We start from the raw sequence: 20,187 nt of genomic DNA, 5'->3' as shown, positions 1-20,187 counted from the left end.
GCACGCTCTGCTGCCCCTGTTCAAGCAGCCATGAACGCTGCTGTCTCAGGACACTCTTTTGCATTCGCTCACGTCCAGCATCTCGCTCGATATCACAACTGGTTCTGACTGCTGTTAAAGATATATATATAAAATAACACCCCGCACCGCTAAACTGCACCATTTCTCCATGCATCCTTATTCCCCCGCTGCCGTGGCTTTCTATTAGGCTGGTGCTGAACTGAGTTCCAATTTCCCGAATTTTTGAAATCCCCGGGGTGCTTCCTAACCGGGATTTTGTTCTCAGCGGCGGTCGCATCCCGTCCTTCGGATCTGGGCTTGGCCGCACATCCCCGTTAGCGCGCGGAGCCCCGGTTAGGCTGTTAGATCCGAGGCGCTGCGTTATCCGGAGCAGAGGCTTCCTTCCTCCTTGCTGGGAGAAGGATGGCACGTGTCATCCCGCCGTCTAAAAATAGCTGGGCGCGCGGTCAGCGGGAACGCTGCGCTCCGGCTCCGGCGGGAGCGGCGCTTCCCGGGCCGCTGGAGTCCTCCGGCTTGGGTAGGGAAGGCGCCTGGTCGGGAATGCTCTTCGGGAGCTTGAAAATCTGGGAAAATCACCTGCACTGCGTCGCTTGTGCTTGGGGATATGATAGTGAGAACGGAGCTGTCGGCGTCTCGGGAATGTTTCCCTAACACCAATAATTCGGTCGTCGAGGCATTGCTATGCCCACATCTTCTCTGAATTTCCTAAGAGCTGGACTTCCTTTTGGAAAGGTTCTGTTCTTCGAGCTGTGTCTCTGTGTGTGTGGGTTTTTTTTTTTATATATTTCCTTCTGCCTCCTTTCAAAATAAAAATAAATGAATTAAATTAATGCTTGGGCATAAAACACCAAGGAGCAAATCCTCGTGGTGCCCCTGCGTGGGGTAGACCTGTTGGTGGTGGCGTTGGAGCCCGATGCTGTTGCCTCCACTAGCTTTTCCAGCCGTTTTTCCAGCCCCTCCTTGGAGGGAAGACCCAGAGCTCCAAAATAGAAAATCTGTGCTTTAAAGGAAGAAAGAAACCAAGGGTTTCTTCTGCTTTTAAGAAATCCTAGTGATGGCCACCACTAACCACAAGTGGTTAAGGCAGGGGAAGATAATATCCCTGCTCGTGTGTGTCCGCAGATAACGAGAGCTCCGGCCCTCGAGTTGCAGTTCCTCAAAAGGGCAGTGATGAGGAGGTTGAACAATAAATAATAAATATATTCCTTTACATTATGTGTGTGTGCGCAAGCGCTTTTGGACCTCGTTTGGCTTTGTGGCACCGCCGCTGTCCCAGCTGGAGCCACCAGCCTCTTTTTGGGACGACGGGCTCAGCCTACGTCTTTCGAACTGGAGGTATCGGTGAAGAATTGAGCATCAAATCAAATTTAGCATCAAATAGGTGAATTTCTTTGCGTTGAACCCCATTGGAAAATGGCATTTGAGACATCTGAGTGCCCATTGCAACTCTTCTTCAGGAACTTGCTGCTGCCTCTTGTTAGGACTCACGTTCTTGCCGTTGGATGAGATGGGAGATGGAGAAGGGAAATGGGGTCTCGGGTGGTGGTAGGAGAAGGCTGCTCGACCCATTGCATGGGGCTCCTTGGCCTTGAATCCTGGGAACCTGCGGAGAAAGGAGAAGTGCTCCAGGGCGTTGGGCTGAAACTCGGGGAAACGGGAGGAAACGAATGAAGCAAGAGCAGAAGAAAAGGGGAAGGGGAAGAAGGCAAAAGCCTGGCTGGAGCCTCGGTCGGGTAGTAGCCCTCTTTGAGCTTTCTTCAAAGCGTGGCTACAAGATTAGTCATTAGATTCGTCCTGCCTAAGTTTTTGGCCCTCAAAAACTGAAAGGACGAAAACTGAAAGTTTTTGAGGGCCAAAAAATGGAACGCGACGCTGCAGGAAGCGCGTTGCGAGGACCGGTGGCCTGGAAATCCGTGGCGTTCTCCGTGTGCTCCGGAGCGGATTGGCACCTTGGGTTTGGAGGTGGCATCCTTGGAGGGATCCATCCTTGGGGAGCAGCACGGAGGGTGCTGCGAGTTGCAGCAGGCTCCTTGGGCATCAGCTCGGGATTTCCCACAGCTGGGTTATTCCCGTTATTCCGGAGGCAGAGCCTTTCCCACGTTTTCCCCGTTATCCGTAAAGCCAAGGGGCTGCTGGAATTATCCCCAGGCTGGAGCTCCATACAGGGGCTTGATGTGTTCAAGGTCGGGTGTCCCCAAGGTCTTTGGACCGTTGCAGCTTGAGGGATGGTGCCAGCCTGCAGGACGATGACCCGGGGGCTCTTTCCTTCCCTTTTGGCATTTTCTAGCAACCCGGCACCTAACAGGGACTTGCTGAGCGTGGCTTGAGCCAACACGGAGTTATCCCACGCTCTCCTCCCTAAGGAACCCACCTGGGGGTGTCACCTTCCATAGCCTTCCAAAGAATCATAGAATCATAGAATCATAGAATGCTTAGGGTTGGAAGGGACCTCTAGAGATCATCTAGTCCAACCCCCCTGCACACGCAGGGTCACCTAGAGCACGTGGCACAGGACTGCGTCCAAGCGGGTTTGAAGATCTCCAGAGAAGGAGACTCCACAACCTCTCTGGGCAGCCTGTTCCAGTGCTCTGGCACCCTCACTGGCAAGAAATTTTTCCTTAAGTTCCTATGGAAATTTTGGTGTTTTGGTGTTTTGGTGTTTGGAGACGGGGCTGGAGCTGAGGATCCCGGACGCGCGGCTGGTGGCCGGAATGGCCCCATGCCGGCTCCCAGGCCGCGCCGCCGCCTCCCCTCCTGTTTTTGGCCGGACACGGGCGCCCGCAGCGGCGCCGGCGGCTTCTCCCCTTCCCGTCTCCTCCTTCCCGCTCCCGCTGGGGCCGGCGGATGGGCCGGGGGGCGAGCGGGAGGGGAGCTGGGCCCTGTCCCCTGCCTTGGTGTCCCAGCTCCTGCCGAAGAGCCTGAAGCAGATACGGGCTTCGGAGGTGGCGTTTGCACGACGGCGGCGTCACGGTCCCCACTGGTCACCACGTGGCTTTAGCAACGCGAGCGCCGCTTCCAGCTCCACGCACTGGGGGCTCCCTTGGCCCCCTGTCTAAGGGGGTTGGCCCCGCTCGGGCTGTGGGGCCAGCGGGGGGCTAGGGCTGGCACTGGTGGTGCCGTTGGGCTAAGCCCAATTGAGGGTGCCGGGGGCTTGCGGGTGTCCCCCAGCTCCCCTGGGAGGGTGACACGATGACTTGCTGTCTTCTCCTTGCACCTTGTCCTTCCTAAACTGCTGCAGCCCAAGCGCCCGCGTTCGGCTGAGACCTGGAGGAAGCTCTCAAGGGACGGGGGTGACCGCGCCGGGTCGGCCGCCTCCTCCGCGCTGCGGCTCCCGGCGCTCGGGAGCCCCCGCTCAACTCTGGCTCTCTTTGCAGGTGCAAAGTAGGTCACCATGAGCGGCCTCGGGGACAGCTCCACGGACCCCGGCAACCCCGACTCGAGGAAGAGGAAGGGCTCGCCGTGCGACACGCTGGCCCAGAGGTACGTGTGCGGCGCCGAGGCCGCTCCCCCGCCGCGGCCGCTTTGGCATTCCGACGGCATCGCTCCGGCCCGTCTGCTCGAGCAGATGGAGCAGGGTTGCAGCCGCTCAGAAACGTTCACACTTCCCACCAGAACTTCGCTTTGCTTTTATCGGTGGCTGCGGTGGAAGATGGAACGCGATGGAAATGCAGCTCCCCATCTGCTCCGCTTGTTTGGAGGTGGCAAACGATGATTAGAGGCTCGTTATCGAAGCTAATGTATTGATTTTGGAAATGGAGAGCGCTTCGTCACGCAGCCGAGCGTTAGGAAAGTTTTCTCCGAGTAAATCTGGGACAGGCACTTCTGTGAAGGGCAGCAGGGCGAGGTGTGCGGCGCCTCCCGGGCCTTCTGCCTCCTCGTGCCGGTTTTCTGGGCAAAAAACACTTCTGTAGCGCTCCGAACCCCCTGCGGAGCCCCTCTTGCTCCGGGGCGCCGCGGCGAAACGCCGTGTGCCCGAAACCCTTTGATTCCAGAGGCTTTTGAAGCTCCGCTCGCTGCAGAAACGCAGCGCTCGCTGACGCCCCAACCTGCAAGGCCTGGCTGCGGTGCCAGCAGATTTAGAATCAGAAGTCCTAGATACGGACGACTGTGATCTGCTGTTCACAGGCTTCTCCTGGCACCCTGTGAATCAGCTGGGTCTTTTTTTCCCTTGCGCTGCAGCCTGTTAGCACGAAGGCTTTTTTGCAGCAGCGCTGCTGACTCTGTGCATCTCCTCCATGGGAAGCTGTTCGGCTTGTGGCTGCAGAATATCGATGCATTAAGCAAGCTCCACTTGTGCTTTTTGTTAATTATAGCCTGTATCCGACATTCCCGACCGTCAGTATAAAGGCTACAGCGTGCTAAGAGCGTAAGGGGAGAGGCATTAAGTGCTTGCTTAAGATTTTCTATTTATTGCCGTTCTCGGTGGTCGCCTCTCTCCTGAGCGCAGTGAATTAGCTGCAGGGCTCACGGGGCTCCTTGCAGACGCTCTCCAGCAAATCCTTCCGTGCTCAGGTGAATTAGGGACCCCTCGAGTCACCCCTGGTGCAGACAGAGGCCTCGTGTCCTCTCTGCCTTTGGAAGGGAAAATTTCCCCCGCTTCGTTTCCCGGCCCGATAAAGCTTAGGGCTGCACATGTAGGAGCTCTGCTTGGTGGCACAGTAAGGGACAAGCTGGTCGCAGACCCCCTAAAGCTTCTGGATGAGGGAAGTGTCATCACTCACCCACACGCAGCTACATTTTAACACATGCAAAGCCCCAAAAAAGTGTTTTTAGGAGTGCTGATGCAGGCAGGGGTGGCCACTCAACGCGGAACGGTGCCACGGAGCCACGGCGGTGGCCAGCTCCTTCCCGTGCTGCATTCCCTTTTCCTGGGCACCTGAGCTCTCCTGCCTTCCCAGCGCTGGGAAGGGACCTCTTCCTCCTCCTCGAGCGTCCGCTCCGACGTCGGCCGGAGCGAAACGAATTTCCAAACTCCTTTGTTAAAAACGGGAAGGTTTAGGTAGAGCTTTTGATGCTACTTTGGAGTCATGAAGAACAGCCCACTGCCGTAATATTCTCATGATGCTTTTATGTAAGGAAAATTGGCCAATTCTCCCTCCTACAATTTGAAAGTTGCCACAGCAACAGCGACATTAAGTTTTTCTTCATAAAATGAGCTCACCCACAACAGAGTCTTTTTTTTTTTTCTTTCCATGCTCTTTCTGCTTCACAAAGGGAGCTACGAACGGGCTTGACCTTAACCAGAACGGTCCTCGGATGAGCACTTGGCTGCCCCTTGGACTTCCCTGGCTGGGACCTCTTTGCCGGAGCAGAGATATTCCCAACCTGGCCGTGCTCCTGTGCGAGGAGCTCTAGGTGACCCTGCTTGAGCAAGGAGGTGGCATTAGATCATCCCCAGAGGTCCCTCCCAACCTTGAGCACTCTTTGATTCGGGGACTGTTGGGCAGTCACTTTCCTTGCGGTTCTTTTTAATTCACTTCTAGCACTTTAGCTTATGAATTCCTAGTTCTTTGGCACCTCGCCTCCCTTCTCGTTGGGGTAATCCATCCAAAATATAAATCGCTGGTCTCCTGACAGCTTGTTCATTTGAGTGGCTGCAGGGTGTTAATGGGAACACGTCACCCGACATGACGGTGGGAGGGAGGAAGGTGGCACTTTTTGGGGTAGATTTCCCTCTTTTGTGTATAATCCAGTCCCTGCCGAGTGCAGTAGGTCCCTCGGGGCAGTGTATTTGGGTACAAGGTAGAGTTTTCGTGGTGTTTCTGCATGCAGAAACCATGAAAGAGGAGAATCGAGGTGGAGGAGCAGGGTGGAATTTGCTTTAATGAAGCCTGTATGAGCCAGACAACGAAACACTCAACACGGGTATGGAGTTCATAGAATCACAGAATCACAGAATGCTCAGGGTTGGAAGGGACCTCTAGAGATCATCTAGTCCAGCCCCCTGCACACGCAGGGTCACCTAGAGCACGTGGCACAGGACTGCGTCCAAGCGGGTTTGAAGATCTCCAGAGAAGGAGACTCCACAACCTCTCTGGGCAGCCTGTTCCAGGGCTCTGGCACCCTCACTGGCAAGAAATTTTTCCTTAAGTTCCTGGGGAACTTTTGGTGCTTCAGTTTGTGGCCGTTTCCTCTAGTTCTGTCAGTGGCCCCCAGTGAAAAGAGGCCAGCACCATCCTCCTCACTGCCTCCCTTGAGGTACTTCTAGACACTGCTCAGGTCCCCTCTCAGCCTTCTCTTCTCCAGCTGAACAGGCCCAGCTCCCTCAGCCTCTCATAGGGCAGATGTTCCAGGCCCCTGATCATCCTTGTGGCCCTGCGCTGGACTCTCTCCAGCAGCTCCACATCCCTCTTGTCCTGTGGAGCCCAGAACTGGACACAATACTCCAGATGTGGCCTCACCAGGGCTGAGTAGAAGGGCAGGATCCCTCGACCTGCTGGAGACGCTCTTCTTAACGCACCCCAGGATCCCGTTGGCCTTCTTGGCCACGAGGACACACTGCTGCCTCATGGGCAACTTATCATCCACCATGAGTTGGGTGTCCTTTGAGGAATCCCCATGCTTGCTAGATATTTGCATGCTATAAAACGCCCAGGAAATGATGCACATCTTCCAGGCCATCATCGTATCACACGCGTCTCATTAGCTTCTTGGTGCCTGGTAAATTTTAGGCATTTTTAGGCCTTTATAAAATAGTGAGCTGCAGGGGCTGCAAGAAAAATGATGTGAGTTATCAACGATGAAAACGTATAGTCCATTCAGTGACGTGGACATCTGTGGACATTTTGAGCCCTTCTCATCTCATCCTGTAGTTGCTCTAGTGGGAGGCACGTTAGGGAAATTGTATTTGTTTCTCTCATGTGACAGGCAAGGTTTTTGGAGGGGGTCTGGTGCTTTACCTTTGGCAGAAGTGCATGTTCCAGTGTCCAGAGTGGCCTTCATGATAGCCGTGTTATAACACCTAAATAATTGTATTTCAATTCCCAGAATTTTGGAATAGTTGGTGGGATGGAGTTAGGCCTTCTGGAATTGACTTGGAGCTAAAGCAAAAGCTCTTTTTGGTGGGAAGAAGCTGAGCCCGTGGATGTTTTCCCTCTTAGCCCTGTCGCTGTTGATTCTGAGTCACTTTGGTGGATTCTAGCACATTTTTGAGCCTCGTTACACCAACTTGGGCTATAATTCCGTGATGGCTGAAGTCTTTGGGAAAGATGTGCAGCTTTCTAACTGTTTTTGAGAGGAAGACAGAGGCATCCAGGTCTGGTTTTGTTAAGGGAATATGGGAGCGCTTGGCTTGTCGTGTGCATCTTCCTTGGCATTATTTTCTTTATTTTCATATGTATGAATATAGAGAAAAGCTTGGAGTAATTCCCCAGTGATTCAAAGGTGTTCAGGTGACAGCATGGTGGTGGCTCTAGCCAGGACCTGTGCAGAGGTGAGGTTGAGCTGAGCAAAGGAAAAATCATTACCATGCCTTTTAATTCTCCTTTTTTTTGTCTCTAACAGCAATGAAAAGCGGCGACGGGAACAGGAGAACAAATATTTAGAGGAGCTGGCGGAGCTGCTGTCTGCAAACATCGGGGACATCGACACCCTGAGTGTCAAACCCGACAAATGCAAGATCCTGAAGAAGACGGTTGATCAGATCCAGCAGATGAAGAGGTTGGAACAAGGTAAAGCTGCAGCCTCCCGACTTTCATTGTCTGGAAGCTTTAGAGTGCAAATCCCCTCCTGGTGGTTTCGGGCACTGAATTGCGATGAAAAACATGGCTTGGGGACAGCTCCGTTTGTTCCACTTTTCTGTCCCTGCTTCTGCTAAAGCGCCGATGTAAAAAGGTGACTTTGTGCTTGCGCTTGGAAAGGGCACCCGTGTTCCTGGGGCCACCCATCCAGCAGCACAAACGCGTGCCGGAGGGCACGTCACCGGGCTCGGTGCTCCTCGTTCCTCCCAAAGTTGTTCCGTAGGTGACAACGCAGGGAAATGCCTTTGAAACCTTCAGGTTCGGGTCCCTGGAGTTGTGTGAGCGAGAAGGATGCTCGAGGAGCCCCGTGAAGGTTAGAACATCCCCTGAGCATCGTCTCGGAGGCTGGCGCGTGCACGGCGCGGGGGCCAGCGCGAACAGCCACGTGTTGCCTTTGCCGGAGCATCCAGCGCGAGCGGATGCCGGAGGATCCGTAAGCCCCATGGAGCCGGGACACGGATACCCGAGCGGAGGCCGGTTCAGCCCGGCCGTCCTGCAGGTCGGGGCGACGCTTTGGGGATTCGTTAGTTTGGGGATTCATTCGTTTTCTTGACGCTGCACAGTGGGGCTGAACATTAACAGGGATGAGCACTGCTTAAAAATGCTGTTCCCAGAGCTCTGCTCCGTAGCGCAGGCGGATCGGGCGCTGCACCAAATTATCGGAGAAGGAGCTGCACCTACAGCAGTTCTTCCCAGTGTTCCCGCAGCAGATTTTACATGAGGAGGTCGGAGAAATGTGTCTGAACACGGGAACATTTGTCCTGCGGGCAGAGACAATTTTCTGTGTTAGCTCTTACATCAGTTACTATGCAGAGAAGCGCTGCCCTCCCCGCGTCCTTCTGCTTCTCCTCCTCATCCTCTCCGTTTCCCGGCTGCACAACAGCCCCCCGCCTCCCTCGAGGGGCCCGGCTGCCCCTCCACACCTCCCTTTCCACCTTTCCCTACAAAAGCTCCCTTGGATTTCAGCTGGAGGAGGCCGGAGGAGAGCAGCAGGCTCGGGAACGGCTCGCATGCAGCAGCGGAGCCCTCCCCCTGCGCGCCGGGCTGCTATTTAAAGTATGAAGCAAATGCTTTTAGAAAAGATTCCTAGGTTTGGCCACCTTCCAATGTTAGTAATGTACAGTTGGCAGAACAAGCAGTTTGCGGCTGTGGCAGCAACCTGAAATTCATCTGCCAAGACAGCAATAAATGCAGCAGAGGAAGGGGCCAGGCAGTTAATTTTTCAGCGTTCATCTGTCCCGCAAAAGTTGGGAGATTTAGAGGCGCGTGGTTTGGGCCGCGCCGCTTTCCGGGCCGCGTCGCAGCCCGGTCCCTACGGGGGAAAGGAGGAGAAAGGGCGGCTGAAGCAGCTGGGCCTGGGGTGCTCGGCAAAGGGAAGAGAGCTCCAAATGTGCTGCTAAATAACAGCCTTGGAGCGGGCTGGCTGCTTCTGCGGGACCCAGGTTGGTTCTCATGGAGCTCCCAAACCCAGGCTGGGGTGCTTTGGAGATGCAGGAGGAGCTGGAGGATGATGGAGACTGTGGAGATGGTGGAGGTGGAGGTTGGAGAGATGGTGGAGATGGAGCAGGTGGAGTCTGGAGAGTGATGGAGATGGGATAGATGGAGATTGGAGAGATCGTGGAGATGGAGACTGGAGAGATGGTGGAGCTGGGGTAGATGGAGTCTGGAGAGTGATGGAGATGGGATAGATGGAGATTGGAGAGATCGTGGAGGTGATGGAGATGGAGACTGGAGAGATGGTGGAGCTGAGGCAGATGGAGGTTGGAGAGTGATGGAGATGGGATAGATGGAAGTTGGAGAGATGGTGGAGACGGAGTAGATGGAGTCTGGAGAGTGATGGAGATGATAGAATAGATGGAGATTGGAGAGGTGGTAGAGGTGGGGTAGATGGAGGTTGGAGAGTGATGGAGATAGAATAGATGGAGATGGTGGAGATCGTGGAGATGGTGGAGATCGTGGAGATGGTGGAGATGGAGACTGGAGAAATGGTAGAGGTGGGGTAGATGGAGATTGGAGAATGATGTTGATGGAGGTTGGAGAAATGGTGGAGATGGAGATTGGAGGATGATGGAGATGGATCAGATGGAGATTGGAGGGTGCTGGAAACAGAACAGGTGGAGATCGGAGAGGCGGAGGCAGCATGACCGGGCTGCAGCCTGAACTTTGTACCCTGCTCTTTGTGCCGCTGCTCTCCAAGCTCCCAGCCCCTTGCGGGACCCCCGACGCTCTCTGGTGGGTATCAGACCCGCACTGATCTTCAGCACCTCCGCACGGTGTGTGCTGCACCAGCATCCTGGCGTTGGAAGTGCCTTCAGCACAAGGAGACCCTCCATAATCCGCCTTTGCCGGGGGACACCTCATCTTCCTGTGGACCCGCCAACCTTGGGAGGTCCCTCCGTCTCCTCTCCAAAGCCCTCCCGGCTCAGAGGGCGCTTAATTTCCTCCCGAAGCAGGAGGGCAAACGCAGCATCTTCATAGAATAAATCAAATAGCATCGAGCTGCTCGTGACGCTGCCCGCGAGCTCACGCCGCCGCGGAGGGTTGTCCTTGAAACACCTCGTCGCGTGCTGCAAGCGAGCGCGGGCCGCGGCGGGACCCGCTTCCCCCCGTCCTTCCCGTGTCCGCCCGCTGCCGCCGGCTGCTCCCGCTGTGCTGCAGGATGTTGCTTTTCCGCGGGAACTCGGGGCCGAGAGCCGCGAGGGAGCTGGAAGCCGGCGCATCGCTCGTCCCGGCCAGGACCCTCGGCGTGCGGGTTATTAGTTTCTGTCCCTCTCAGGTCCAAAAGCCCCAGGAGATCCGCTCCGGAGCTGCCAAAAGCAAGGATGGGCTCGGGGGCTGCTGGGCCGCGTGTCGCCTCCGTGGAAGGGTTTTCACGGCAACGCCGGGAATCGCGAGCGCCAGACGGCCCCTTCCAGCGGTGACGCTGCTGGATTTATCCCACAGGTACCTGGAAAAGCAGAGTCCAGATCTTCAGACAATGCAGCTGAGTCGTGTAGCGACGTTACGGAGGGTTGACCTGATTAGAGGACGTTTCCGAAGGGCAGTAGATGACGAATTAGCTTTTTTCTTCGCTTCTAGACATGACTGCATTAACCTGCAAAGAAGACGACACCCGGTCGTCAACGCTGCCGCGGGAGGGCAGGAAGCTCCTTTTCCTTTCGGATAAACGCGGGGGTTCTTCAGAGGTTTCACCTCTGCAGAACCTGGGGTCTTGCTCAAACACGGGTGACCTTGGGCACACCAGGGCTCTCTGTCACCTGTCCCTGCTTCAACCCCCGTTGCAGCGAGCCCTTAATTCACTCCTACCCCGATTTGTATTTTAACCTACTTGAGGAAATAATTTTCCTTTTGGGTAAATATAGGAGGTTAATTAAGTGTAGTATATGAAGTCATTATTGACTTTGGCTGCTCTGTTGCATGCGATCATTGGGCTGTCAGTGGCTTTCCTTTAATTATGTTTCCCTGCTGTCTTGTCATATGGTTGGATTTGGCCCTGGAATTATTTTATTATAAACTTGTGCAGCTTCTAGCGCTCAGAGCTCCTTGGTGGGACAGCCAGAAGCCTCTTCTGTAGGGCCCTGAGTTTCGTCTTGGGTTTGTGAAGGCGAAGCCGCAGTGACGTGAAGAAAGATGCTGTATGAATTCACGTTCCTGCACGGTGCGTGGGTTTTAAGGAATATTTCCAGGTTCTGATTAACCTTCTCAGGTCCCTCGAGCAAAGGCAGGGCCACGTCCCCGTAGCTACCAGAAAGGCCCTGCACTTGATCCCTTCTTGCTGTGGTTCCGTGAGAAGCTCCTGGTCGCCGGTGGTGACCCTGGTGTCCGACTTCCCGGGTTCCTGCTCCCCGGCTCCTGGTCCCCATTGCTAATTCCCACCGTTGAGTTCCCAGCTCCCGTCAGAACATCCCCCTCTCTCTAACTGCACGTTCTTGCATTTTCTATTTTGAACTCGTCTTCACTCCAGCTCTTCTCTCTCCCCGTGGCGTAATCCCACCCTCCTCCTTTGACTTTGCGTCAGCAGGAGGTTTATTTTAAAGCATTCATAGATTTTGTTCAAAGATCACTGGTGAAAACGTTGGGCCAAACGCGAGTCTCGGGACCAAGGGCAGCGTTTTCCCCCGTTGCTGAGGATCCCTGTGTCGCTTGGGAGGCATCCGTGATCCATAAGGGTTGTCCCATCTGGTGCCGTGTCCTAGAGGAGGCAGCGCCGGGACCAGGAAATGGGCAGGAGCGGCGAAACCCGCGGGATCAGCTGCTTTCCCTCCCGCCTCGCCTCGGTTCCTGCAAATTGGAGAGATTAGGGGATTCCAGCTGGGTTAGGAACTCTGTGGCTGCGGATGAAGCCTGTCAGCGCCGCGTTCCTCGGAGCTGGGCCGCGGTCAGGAGCGCGGCGGGGGGCACGGGAGAGCGCGGATCGGGATCCTCGCTGCTGCTTTAACCCCAAACAGGGGGATATTTCCCAATTTTTCGCTGGGGAAATAAGTTCTCACCTTCCTTTATTAAGAGGTTGCATGAGGGTGACCCAGCTCTGGAGGCGGAACGTAAGAGCCGGTCGGATGAGCGGAGCAGGTTGAAGACAGGAGCCGACGGCCACTCTACAGGACATGGGTTGTCCAGAAGGGCCAATGGTGAAGAGTGATCCCAGGAGGACGTGACACTGGGGACGGTGCTGCTGCTCTCACGTGTCCCCCCTCAGCCCCTTCCTTCAAAGCCTGCCCAGGGCGGGTGCCTGCAGGTGACAGCTCTTCTCCCTCCACTTCCAAAGGAATTTGGAGGTAAGTGGGAGATGCTCAATTCGAGGCATTTGAGTGCAACTTTTGGTAGTTCAACGAATCTCCCAGGACCTTAGAAGTGACCCTCAAGTGGAAGCTCAGCTGGAGATGAGGAGTGCAAAAGGGAATGGGCCAAAGGATAGAAGGAGAAGTTGGGATGTGAAGTTTAAGTGCAAAGTGTGGCTGGATGCAGGAGAAACTAAGATTCGTGAGGCCGGTAGGAAGCATAAGGGGGCAGAAGCCAAAGTCAGAAGATGGAAGATCTCCAAAAAAAAGGGATTTTATGTCCTCGAGACTGCTCGGTACCTGCACTACAAACAAAAGCTGAGGTCTAACCTTAACCAAAGCTGAGGTCTAACACAACCAAGGTTGAGGTCTAACACAACCAAGGTTGAGGTCTAGCACAACCAAAGCTGAGGTCTAACACAACCAAGGTTGAGGTCTAACACAACCAAAGCTGAGGTCTAACACAACCAAGGTTGAGGTCTAGCACAACCGAAGTTGAGGTCTAACATCTGGGGTTTCGTTGAAGAACAAAAGCAAGCAGCCAAATGGCATCCGAGGAGCAGAGCAAGGGGAAATGTCTCCTGGATGTGGAGTAAATTAAAACCGCTTTAAGGGGTTTACATTAATTAAAGGATTTTTAATTAATTAATTAAAACCACATTAAGGTTGGTGTCAACTCTAAAATTAGATGGCAATCTCTTCAGGCTACAGCTGTCAGCCGGGCTCGGCGGTCTCCGCTGCAAACGCATCGACTTTATTGGAGCCGTCCTGCTTTTGTGTGCTTGAAGGGAGGTCAGAAAGGGGAGTTGGGCTTTGTCTTCCCAGGGCTCCTCCGTGGCCACCGCGTTGCTCTGCCCCGGGGTCGGCATGACCCACGTTGGTTGGGAGAAGAGCTCCGTCTTGACCCCCAAACTGTTGGCCACATCAGCCTTGGGTTCAGACTCAAGCGATTCCTCCTCTTTTCTCTCCTTCTTCCAATTTAAGTCCGTTTTTCTGGTGTTTAGTGGCCCAGACTGTCACTATTCCTCAAATGAGGTCTTACGAGGTCTTCTAGGTTGTGCCAGACGCCCCAGCCGGTCTTCGCTGTGGCCCAAGGTTGTGGCTGAGCGTTGTCATCGCCTCTGTCACCTCTAGGTGAAGCGTCCCCGAGTTTTGCCAAAAGTTGATCTTCTTGGTTGATGAGTGAAACGCAAGAGCACAGTTTGGCCACAAACAGGGTTATACATCTATAGACCGGAAGGCTGGATGGGCCATTCCCTGGTAAATGGTGCTCTTGGAAGCCATCTGGAGATCCTAGGAGAGCAGAAAGTCCTCGTGACTGATGACCAAGACCAAGAGGTCTGAAATGGTCCCTTGGGTATCGTTACCCCGTGTGTGATGTTGGGGGGACAAAACTGGAATGCACAAGGAAGATCTGGTGGCTGTGCTGGAGAAAAAGGAGATGGGAGAGTGTAGAGAAGGTGGAGAGGAGAGCCACAAACGTCATTCAAGGGCTGGAGAAAACGTCTCGTGGTTTGGAAAGCTGGAGAGCTCTGCAGCGTGTCCAAAAGGAAGTTAGATGGGCTCCTCCGAGGAGCTCCCCTGGCCTCCAACCTGGTGAATCTTCACCGTGGAGATCCTGCTTCCCGCGTCCTGCGCGCGGGGAACGCGTCGGATCCACGCGGAGCGGCAAGCGGAGGCGGGAATTGTTGCGTGGGTTTAGGTGATGCTCTCCCAGCCCCAATTCCAGCGCGGATGGGGCACGTGAAGAGCCCCTCGGAGCCGAATCCGGGAGTTTCACGCCCTGCCTCTCTTCTCCTCCAGGCGTTTCGATGGGAAAGGCACAGAAGGCTGCGTATCCCGTCGGGAAGCCCGTCTCCCTAGATCCCCGGGAATCCGCTCGCTATCAGGGATTGATTTCGGATACAAACTCCCCCAGGTCAGCGCTGCAAACATCGCTGCCTGCACGGCGACGCCAGGGAGCATCCTCTGGATATGTTTATTTTAGAGAGCCCTGCCACCTACGAAGCCTGTCAATAAAATTCTCATTCCTCTCCTGACAGTTTTAATCGAGTTGGCAGGTTAAATATAGCACAAAGGGAAGGGGGAGGCTGCTAAGAATTGCACAGGCCTCTCCAAACGTTGCCTTTATTTTAACGAGTGAACATTTGGCTATTATATCCTCAAGCTTTTAAGCATCTCACACTGTCAAGAACTAATAAATCCTTTAGCACCTAGCTGTAAGAAAAGGATCTGATAGGACGTAACAGGCGTGTGGATCATGCAGAGACTCATAAACCACCTGTAGAAAAGACTCCTCCTCCTGCCTTCTGCTGTGGTGCATTAGCTCCTCTTTTTTTGCTTGATTCTGCCTCGTTTTTAAGAAGGGCAGAAAATGAGGGGGAAAAACCCCCTTCCCGGAATGTCCTTTTTCCTGGGCCACCTTGTCCTTTCTGGAGAGGGATGTTTGCAGGTTTGCCTGCCCTAGGCAATGGCAATGATCTAAGTGTTCCCAAGGAGCGAGGCTCATCCATAGGGAAGCGCTTCCCCCTCGCCCTCGGAGGGGCTGGATGAATCCCTGGAAGCAGCAGAGCTGGAGCGCGGGCACCTCCGGGCGGCCCCGTTTCATCCCGGGGCGTTTTGCAGCGCTGAGAGAGGAGCCGGAGCCGGAGGACGGAGCGCTGGGCCTGGAGCGCGGCCAAGCCGCGGGCGCCGCCGGGAGCCTGGAGGTGATGTTGGAGCTCCTCTTTCTGCCCTTGCAGTTTGGGCAGCTTCCCGCCTGCATCCCAGGACGTGCGTGCCGTAATTAATTGAGCTGCCAGCCTCGGCTAACTGCCTTCTAAATCACGGAGTCCGCGCTACGGAGAGCGGCGCTGGAAGGGGAACGCCGGGAGCGGAGCTCGCCCGCCGCGCGTCCCCCGGCATCGCGCGTCCCCGGGCCCTTTCCTGGGGATGGGCACCAAAACGGATCTTAGGGTCATTATGGTTGGAAAAGACCCTCAAGATGATTGAGGTTTGAGCCAAGTGGCCTCTTAGCCCTTTGCCCCCCGGGCCCTGAGAGCTGGGAAGCTCCAGGGGGTTGAGGTTGGCGTAGGGGTTGCACACAAAGATTCAAAGCTCCTTTGAGAGGCTGAAACTGAGCAGGATCTGGGCAGATCTACCAAAAAAAGCAGCATCATCCCGGTCCCCAGGTTGTCCCTGGCCCCGCAGGGCCATCCCATTGCCTGGAGCCGCGGTTGCATCCACGGACCGAGCGAGCGCTGCTCTCCGTGCGGCGCCCCATCCCCTCCGTGCTTCCAGGTTGCCAGTTTTTCCATTTGCAAGCGAGCAGGGACAGACGGGAGGCACAGGGATAGTGCCTGGGGAGAGGAGCCGGCGCTTCGGGAGCCACCGGGAAGCACCGGCTCCCCGCGACGCGCCCGGCGCTTGGCACCGCTGCATTTTTCATAGCAACTTCTGGTGGGCTCCAGCGTGCGGGATGCAGCTTCGGGATCCGGGAACAGACAGTCGGTCTAATTCTTTGCAAAATTAATTAAATCGGCTCATTAAAGCCGTGTTGTAACGCAGTTTGTGCCTGCAGGAGGAGAACGGAGGCTACGCCAGCGCCGAGGGGGAGCCGCCTGCGCTCTCCTCTCCGCAGATCCGCCCTGACACCGTTTTGGGGGGAACTCATTAAATCCTGCAGCTGGAGATGAAAGTTTTTCTCCTCCCTTTATTCCTTTATTCCCTTCCACCCGCTGGATCTCGGAGCTCCTCCGTCCTGTCCTCCTGTCAGCGTTCAGCGCTCATTAATTTTGCATTCGGTCGGCACCGTATAATTTTTCCTGACATTGTTCAGACAAGCAGCCTTTTTCGCTTAAGACATCTACCCTCCATTAATGTTTAACTCCGAGAGGTGTGAAGGCAGAAAGAAGCACCTTTTCCGTCTGTTTTGAGGGCAGCGGGCTCTCCTTTGCTGCTGGCGTGTTGGGCAAGTAAAAATCCAGGTTTTTCCACACGGAGCTGGCCAAGGAATGGGTCGGAGCAGAGGTTGCTGCCTTGGGCCCAAGCTGTAGGTGTTAGAGCTTCTCATTACCGAGAGGCTGGTAACGAACTCACGTGCTCCAGCAAGGCCTGGAAAAGCCGAGCAGGTTCCGCCTCCGCTCTGCAGCTGTCAAATAGCAGCTTTAATGGTGATTTCTGCCTCCGGCTTTTTCCAGGGAAGCGACGGGGCGGCCTCCCCGAGCTCCTCGGCTGGAAGGAGGTCATAGATGGCCACTTACTCGAGCGCGTAGCCGTCGGTTAGGGGGAACGCAGGGCTCCAACGTGTTGGTTTTGTGTTGTTTGCAGAAAGAGTCAGATGCATTAAACTGGTCTGTCTCCATGCAGTTGCATTGTGTAGGCCGAAGGAACGAAGTGGTTGTGCCCGTTAATGTGTAGGTACACGACAAAAATAATGGACTTATTGCCTGTAAGAGTCGTATTCTCTCCATGGAGAAGGAGAGCAACCAAAACATGATGGTGCAGCGGCGTGCAGGAGGAAATCTGCACCATCTCTGGGCATTTTGTGTTTGCTGATGACCTATTCTTAAAGAATTAATGACTGTTTGGTCATATGTTGTGTTTGCCAGGAGGTCTGTGGCTGGTCAGTGCATGGAGAAAGTCTTCAGCAAGGTAATGGGCAGAGAGCAGGAGATGAAACACGTAGTCTAGAAGACACCCAGACCTGGTTAGCTCTGCTCTTCATCGATTAGTTCCTTTCCCAAGTTCATTTTTCTCCAGAGAGGTAGAAAGGCACAAGTTCTTGACAAAGGCAAGCTAAAATGATGGATATGATCCAAGCTCACATTTATGAGGCTGTTTCCACCCAGGCAAACATCATCGGAGCAGGGTGATTTCCAGGGACTTGGGACATGAGGTTGAGTCACGGGTCGCTCTGATAACCTCACGGGATCCTCCTGCAGATTGAGGAGAGCAGCTCCGGAGAACAGTAACCACTAGAAAACAAGAAGTCCTCGCTGGACCGTCCCACCCTGGAGAACTGTTAGGAGCTATGACTGTTGTCTGTTGATAACTGTTGATATAACTGTTGATACAACGCTGTTGTCAATGTAGACACTTGGGTGGTGTTGCCAGAGGTGGTTTCCATCGCCAGATTGAGGACCTACCGCAGAGCCAGGTCGTTACCAGCCCGACATGGCCGTTCCCAAGCGTTGGCTTGTCGGGGTCGGAGGCTCCAGCCCTCGTGCTGGTAGGAACCGTCTTGCTGCCGTCACCTCCGCTTGGTGGATTGCACTGAAACACGGTGGGACGTTGTCCTGGTTTGGGAATATTCGCTTGGAAGGCCTTTCCGGGGAAGCGGAAGGGAAAAATCAACCCGATTCTGTTAACACAAACGCTGGTCTCTTGTATCTTTAGCTGGTACGGTTGAAAGGTACCTTGAAATCACAATTTTAACCTTGATGCGTGCCCGGTGTTCCACCTGGGAATCGCGTTGATGGATGAACACGGCTTTGCGTGTTCTCGGCCGGGCGGATTCCGTGTTTCTGAGCGCGGTGCTTTGGGCCGTGATTAAATCCGCAGCTTCCAGGGAGGCTCCGCGCGACAGCAAGCAACTCTTTGCGGGTGCTTTTTTTTCCATTTTCTTTTCCAGATTGCTTTTTTCCATGTTTTTTTTTTCTTTAAATTCCCTGCATGGCTCCTGCAGGTGACACAGCTACAGGGACGGTTGATGACCTGGGTCTTCACAAAATCACCTCCCCTTTCAATTAACTCAGTGTCCCAGCGCCCAGCTCAGATCCAGGCAAGGTCCTGCTGCGGGGACACTGTTTCCTTCAGGTTGTTCATTTCTCTTCTCTTTTTTCCTCCTTTTTTTTTTTTCTTGGAAAACTCAAGGGATTTTCAGTCTTCTGACATGAAAAGCAAACATTTCTCCTAGAATTGGGGATTAAAACAGCCTTTGGCAGTGGTCTAAGGTCGCTGCACGATGAAATACCTTAACAACCTTTGCAGTGAGGAAATGCAAATAACAGTCCTGATTTGGGGACTATTTGATAAGAAACTTAATTTTCTGGGCATTTTTCACATCAGTGATGTGATTTTTCGGCCTGCCAGGGACCACAACTGCCTTAGACTTTGGAGGCACCTGTAAATCCTGCTGGGTGTTGGAAAACCAGGGCACCCTTTTGCCATGATTTTTGCAGCTTCGGTGTCTGACTGCCTTCATGGTGGCCCCAGCTCATTGAATCACCAAAACCTACATTTTTCTGTGATTAAAAATGACATTAACTCTTTCTCCCAGCTTCTTTCCCCCTCCCTAGGCCAGGGGATTAAAGGAAACCGCAGAAGCCTCTCGGACTCGTGTCCTCGGAGCAACTCGACATTGGGAAAAGCCAGTTTGGTCCCAATATTTTTGCCAGCTCCCAGTGGCGATCCCATGGGAAGAGCCGGTTCCCCGGCCTCAAACCTGCCTTTTCCTTTGCTGCAGAGAAAGCGGCCGACGACGAGGTGCAGAAGTCGGACATCTCATCCAGCAGCCAAGGAGTGATCGAGAAGGAGTCGCTGGGGCCGCTGCTGCTGGAGGTAGGTGCTTGGCCGCTGCTTAAGCAGATTATTTCATTTTTCTATCATATTTTATATATATTATTTGCACCAAGCTGCAAAGGGGCTTGATAAATCCGGCAGCGTTCGGCGGGACCTTCCCAGCGGGACCTCGCTTGCTTTCGAGCGCTTTATAAAATTGCAGGTTTGGAGACCAAAAGAGCACGGGCTAATAATCCGTTTCACGTAATTACCTCTAATAGCATAATTGCTGGCATATAACAGCCCATAGATTTACCCTGCCATTTCCACTCGGAGCCCAGTAAATAACCGGGAGGTGAAAAGCAGCGTGGGGTTTTTTGGGAGAAGGAGTCGGAGGCTGCGTTTGGTGATGCCAAACAGCCAAAATTGTCCCGGGAGCGAGGCCTGGAAGCAGCAGGGCTGAGGAGCAGGGCCCAAACACCCAGCCAGAGTCGTGTCCTCAAAGGTGCCCGATCCGCAGCGTGCGGCGCAACGTGGGAAGATGCAGGATCCGGATGCGACGGCGCTGCTGGAGCCTTTGGCCAAGGCGCAGAGCAGGGGCTGGATGCTTCGGAGAGCACCCGGGCCGACCCGGCGATGGCAAACGGCACCCAAAAACCTTGTGGTCGTTACGGAGAGGAGGAAACGGGTGGAATAAGCAAGCGCCGGGGCTGGATTGCCGGGTGCCGGCGCGTCGGCTCGGCAGGGAAGAGCACAAGGGCGCTGCTGTTCTGCAAAGGCTGCTTTGCAAATAAGCACTCCAGCTGATTGAAATACGCCTTTAGATCCCAATTATTATTTACACCTATAAATCATCCTGAAAAGCTGTTATTTATACCCACCAAGGGCTGATCTGGTAATGGGCCTCCTCCTGGCAGCAGTGCAGGAGGCGGCGCCGGAGGTGCCGGTTGTGCCAAAACCACCTTGCTCCAACTTGGTTTGACCCACAAGGAAACTTCGGCCTTCTCTGCAGGAATATTTTCCCCATTTGGGAGAAGTTTCCTGCATTATATAGATGCATCATTTTGCATATCTATCTAAAGAGCAGCTGCAGCATGGAGCAAGGTGTTGGAGTTGGGGCGGAATCTTGGGAAGGCGCCGGTGAAGCCCTGGTTCTCTGAAGAGCCCAG

At 54.3% G+C, this 20,187-nt stretch overlaps 1 protein-coding gene across 3 annotated transcripts in view; it reads left to right on the top strand.

Annotated features, from left to right (window-relative positions):
- Nucleotides 1–3,393: 3,393 nt before the first annotated feature.
- Nucleotides 3,394–20,187, top strand: part of NCOA1 (nuclear receptor coactivator 1) — a 39,112-nt gene continuing 22,318 nt past the window's right edge. For all 3 annotated transcript variants that reach the window (XM_088528565.1, XM_088528566.1, XM_088528567.1), the window contains exons 1-3: nt 3,394–3,501; nt 7,525–7,691; nt 18,984–19,078. In XM_088528565.1, coding sequence (XP_088384691.1) covers nt 3,413–3,501; nt 7,525–7,691; nt 18,984–19,078 — 351 coding nt within the window. In that variant the 5' untranslated portion in view covers nt 3,394–3,412. The remainder of the gene's footprint in view (nt 3,502–7,524; nt 7,692–18,983; nt 19,079–20,187) is intronic.

This window comes from Tinamus guttatus, unplaced genomic scaffold (genome assembly GCF_059628265.1).
Source record: "Tinamus guttatus ecotype Peru unplaced genomic scaffold, ASM5962826v1 Tinamus_guttatus_pri_ptg000312l, whole genome shotgun sequence".
NCBI classification, from domain to species: Eukaryota; Metazoa; Chordata; class Aves; order Tinamiformes; family Tinamidae; genus Tinamus; species Tinamus guttatus.
Note: the sequence above shows the minus strand (reverse complement) of the source record. Positions and strands in the feature narration are given on the sequence as shown.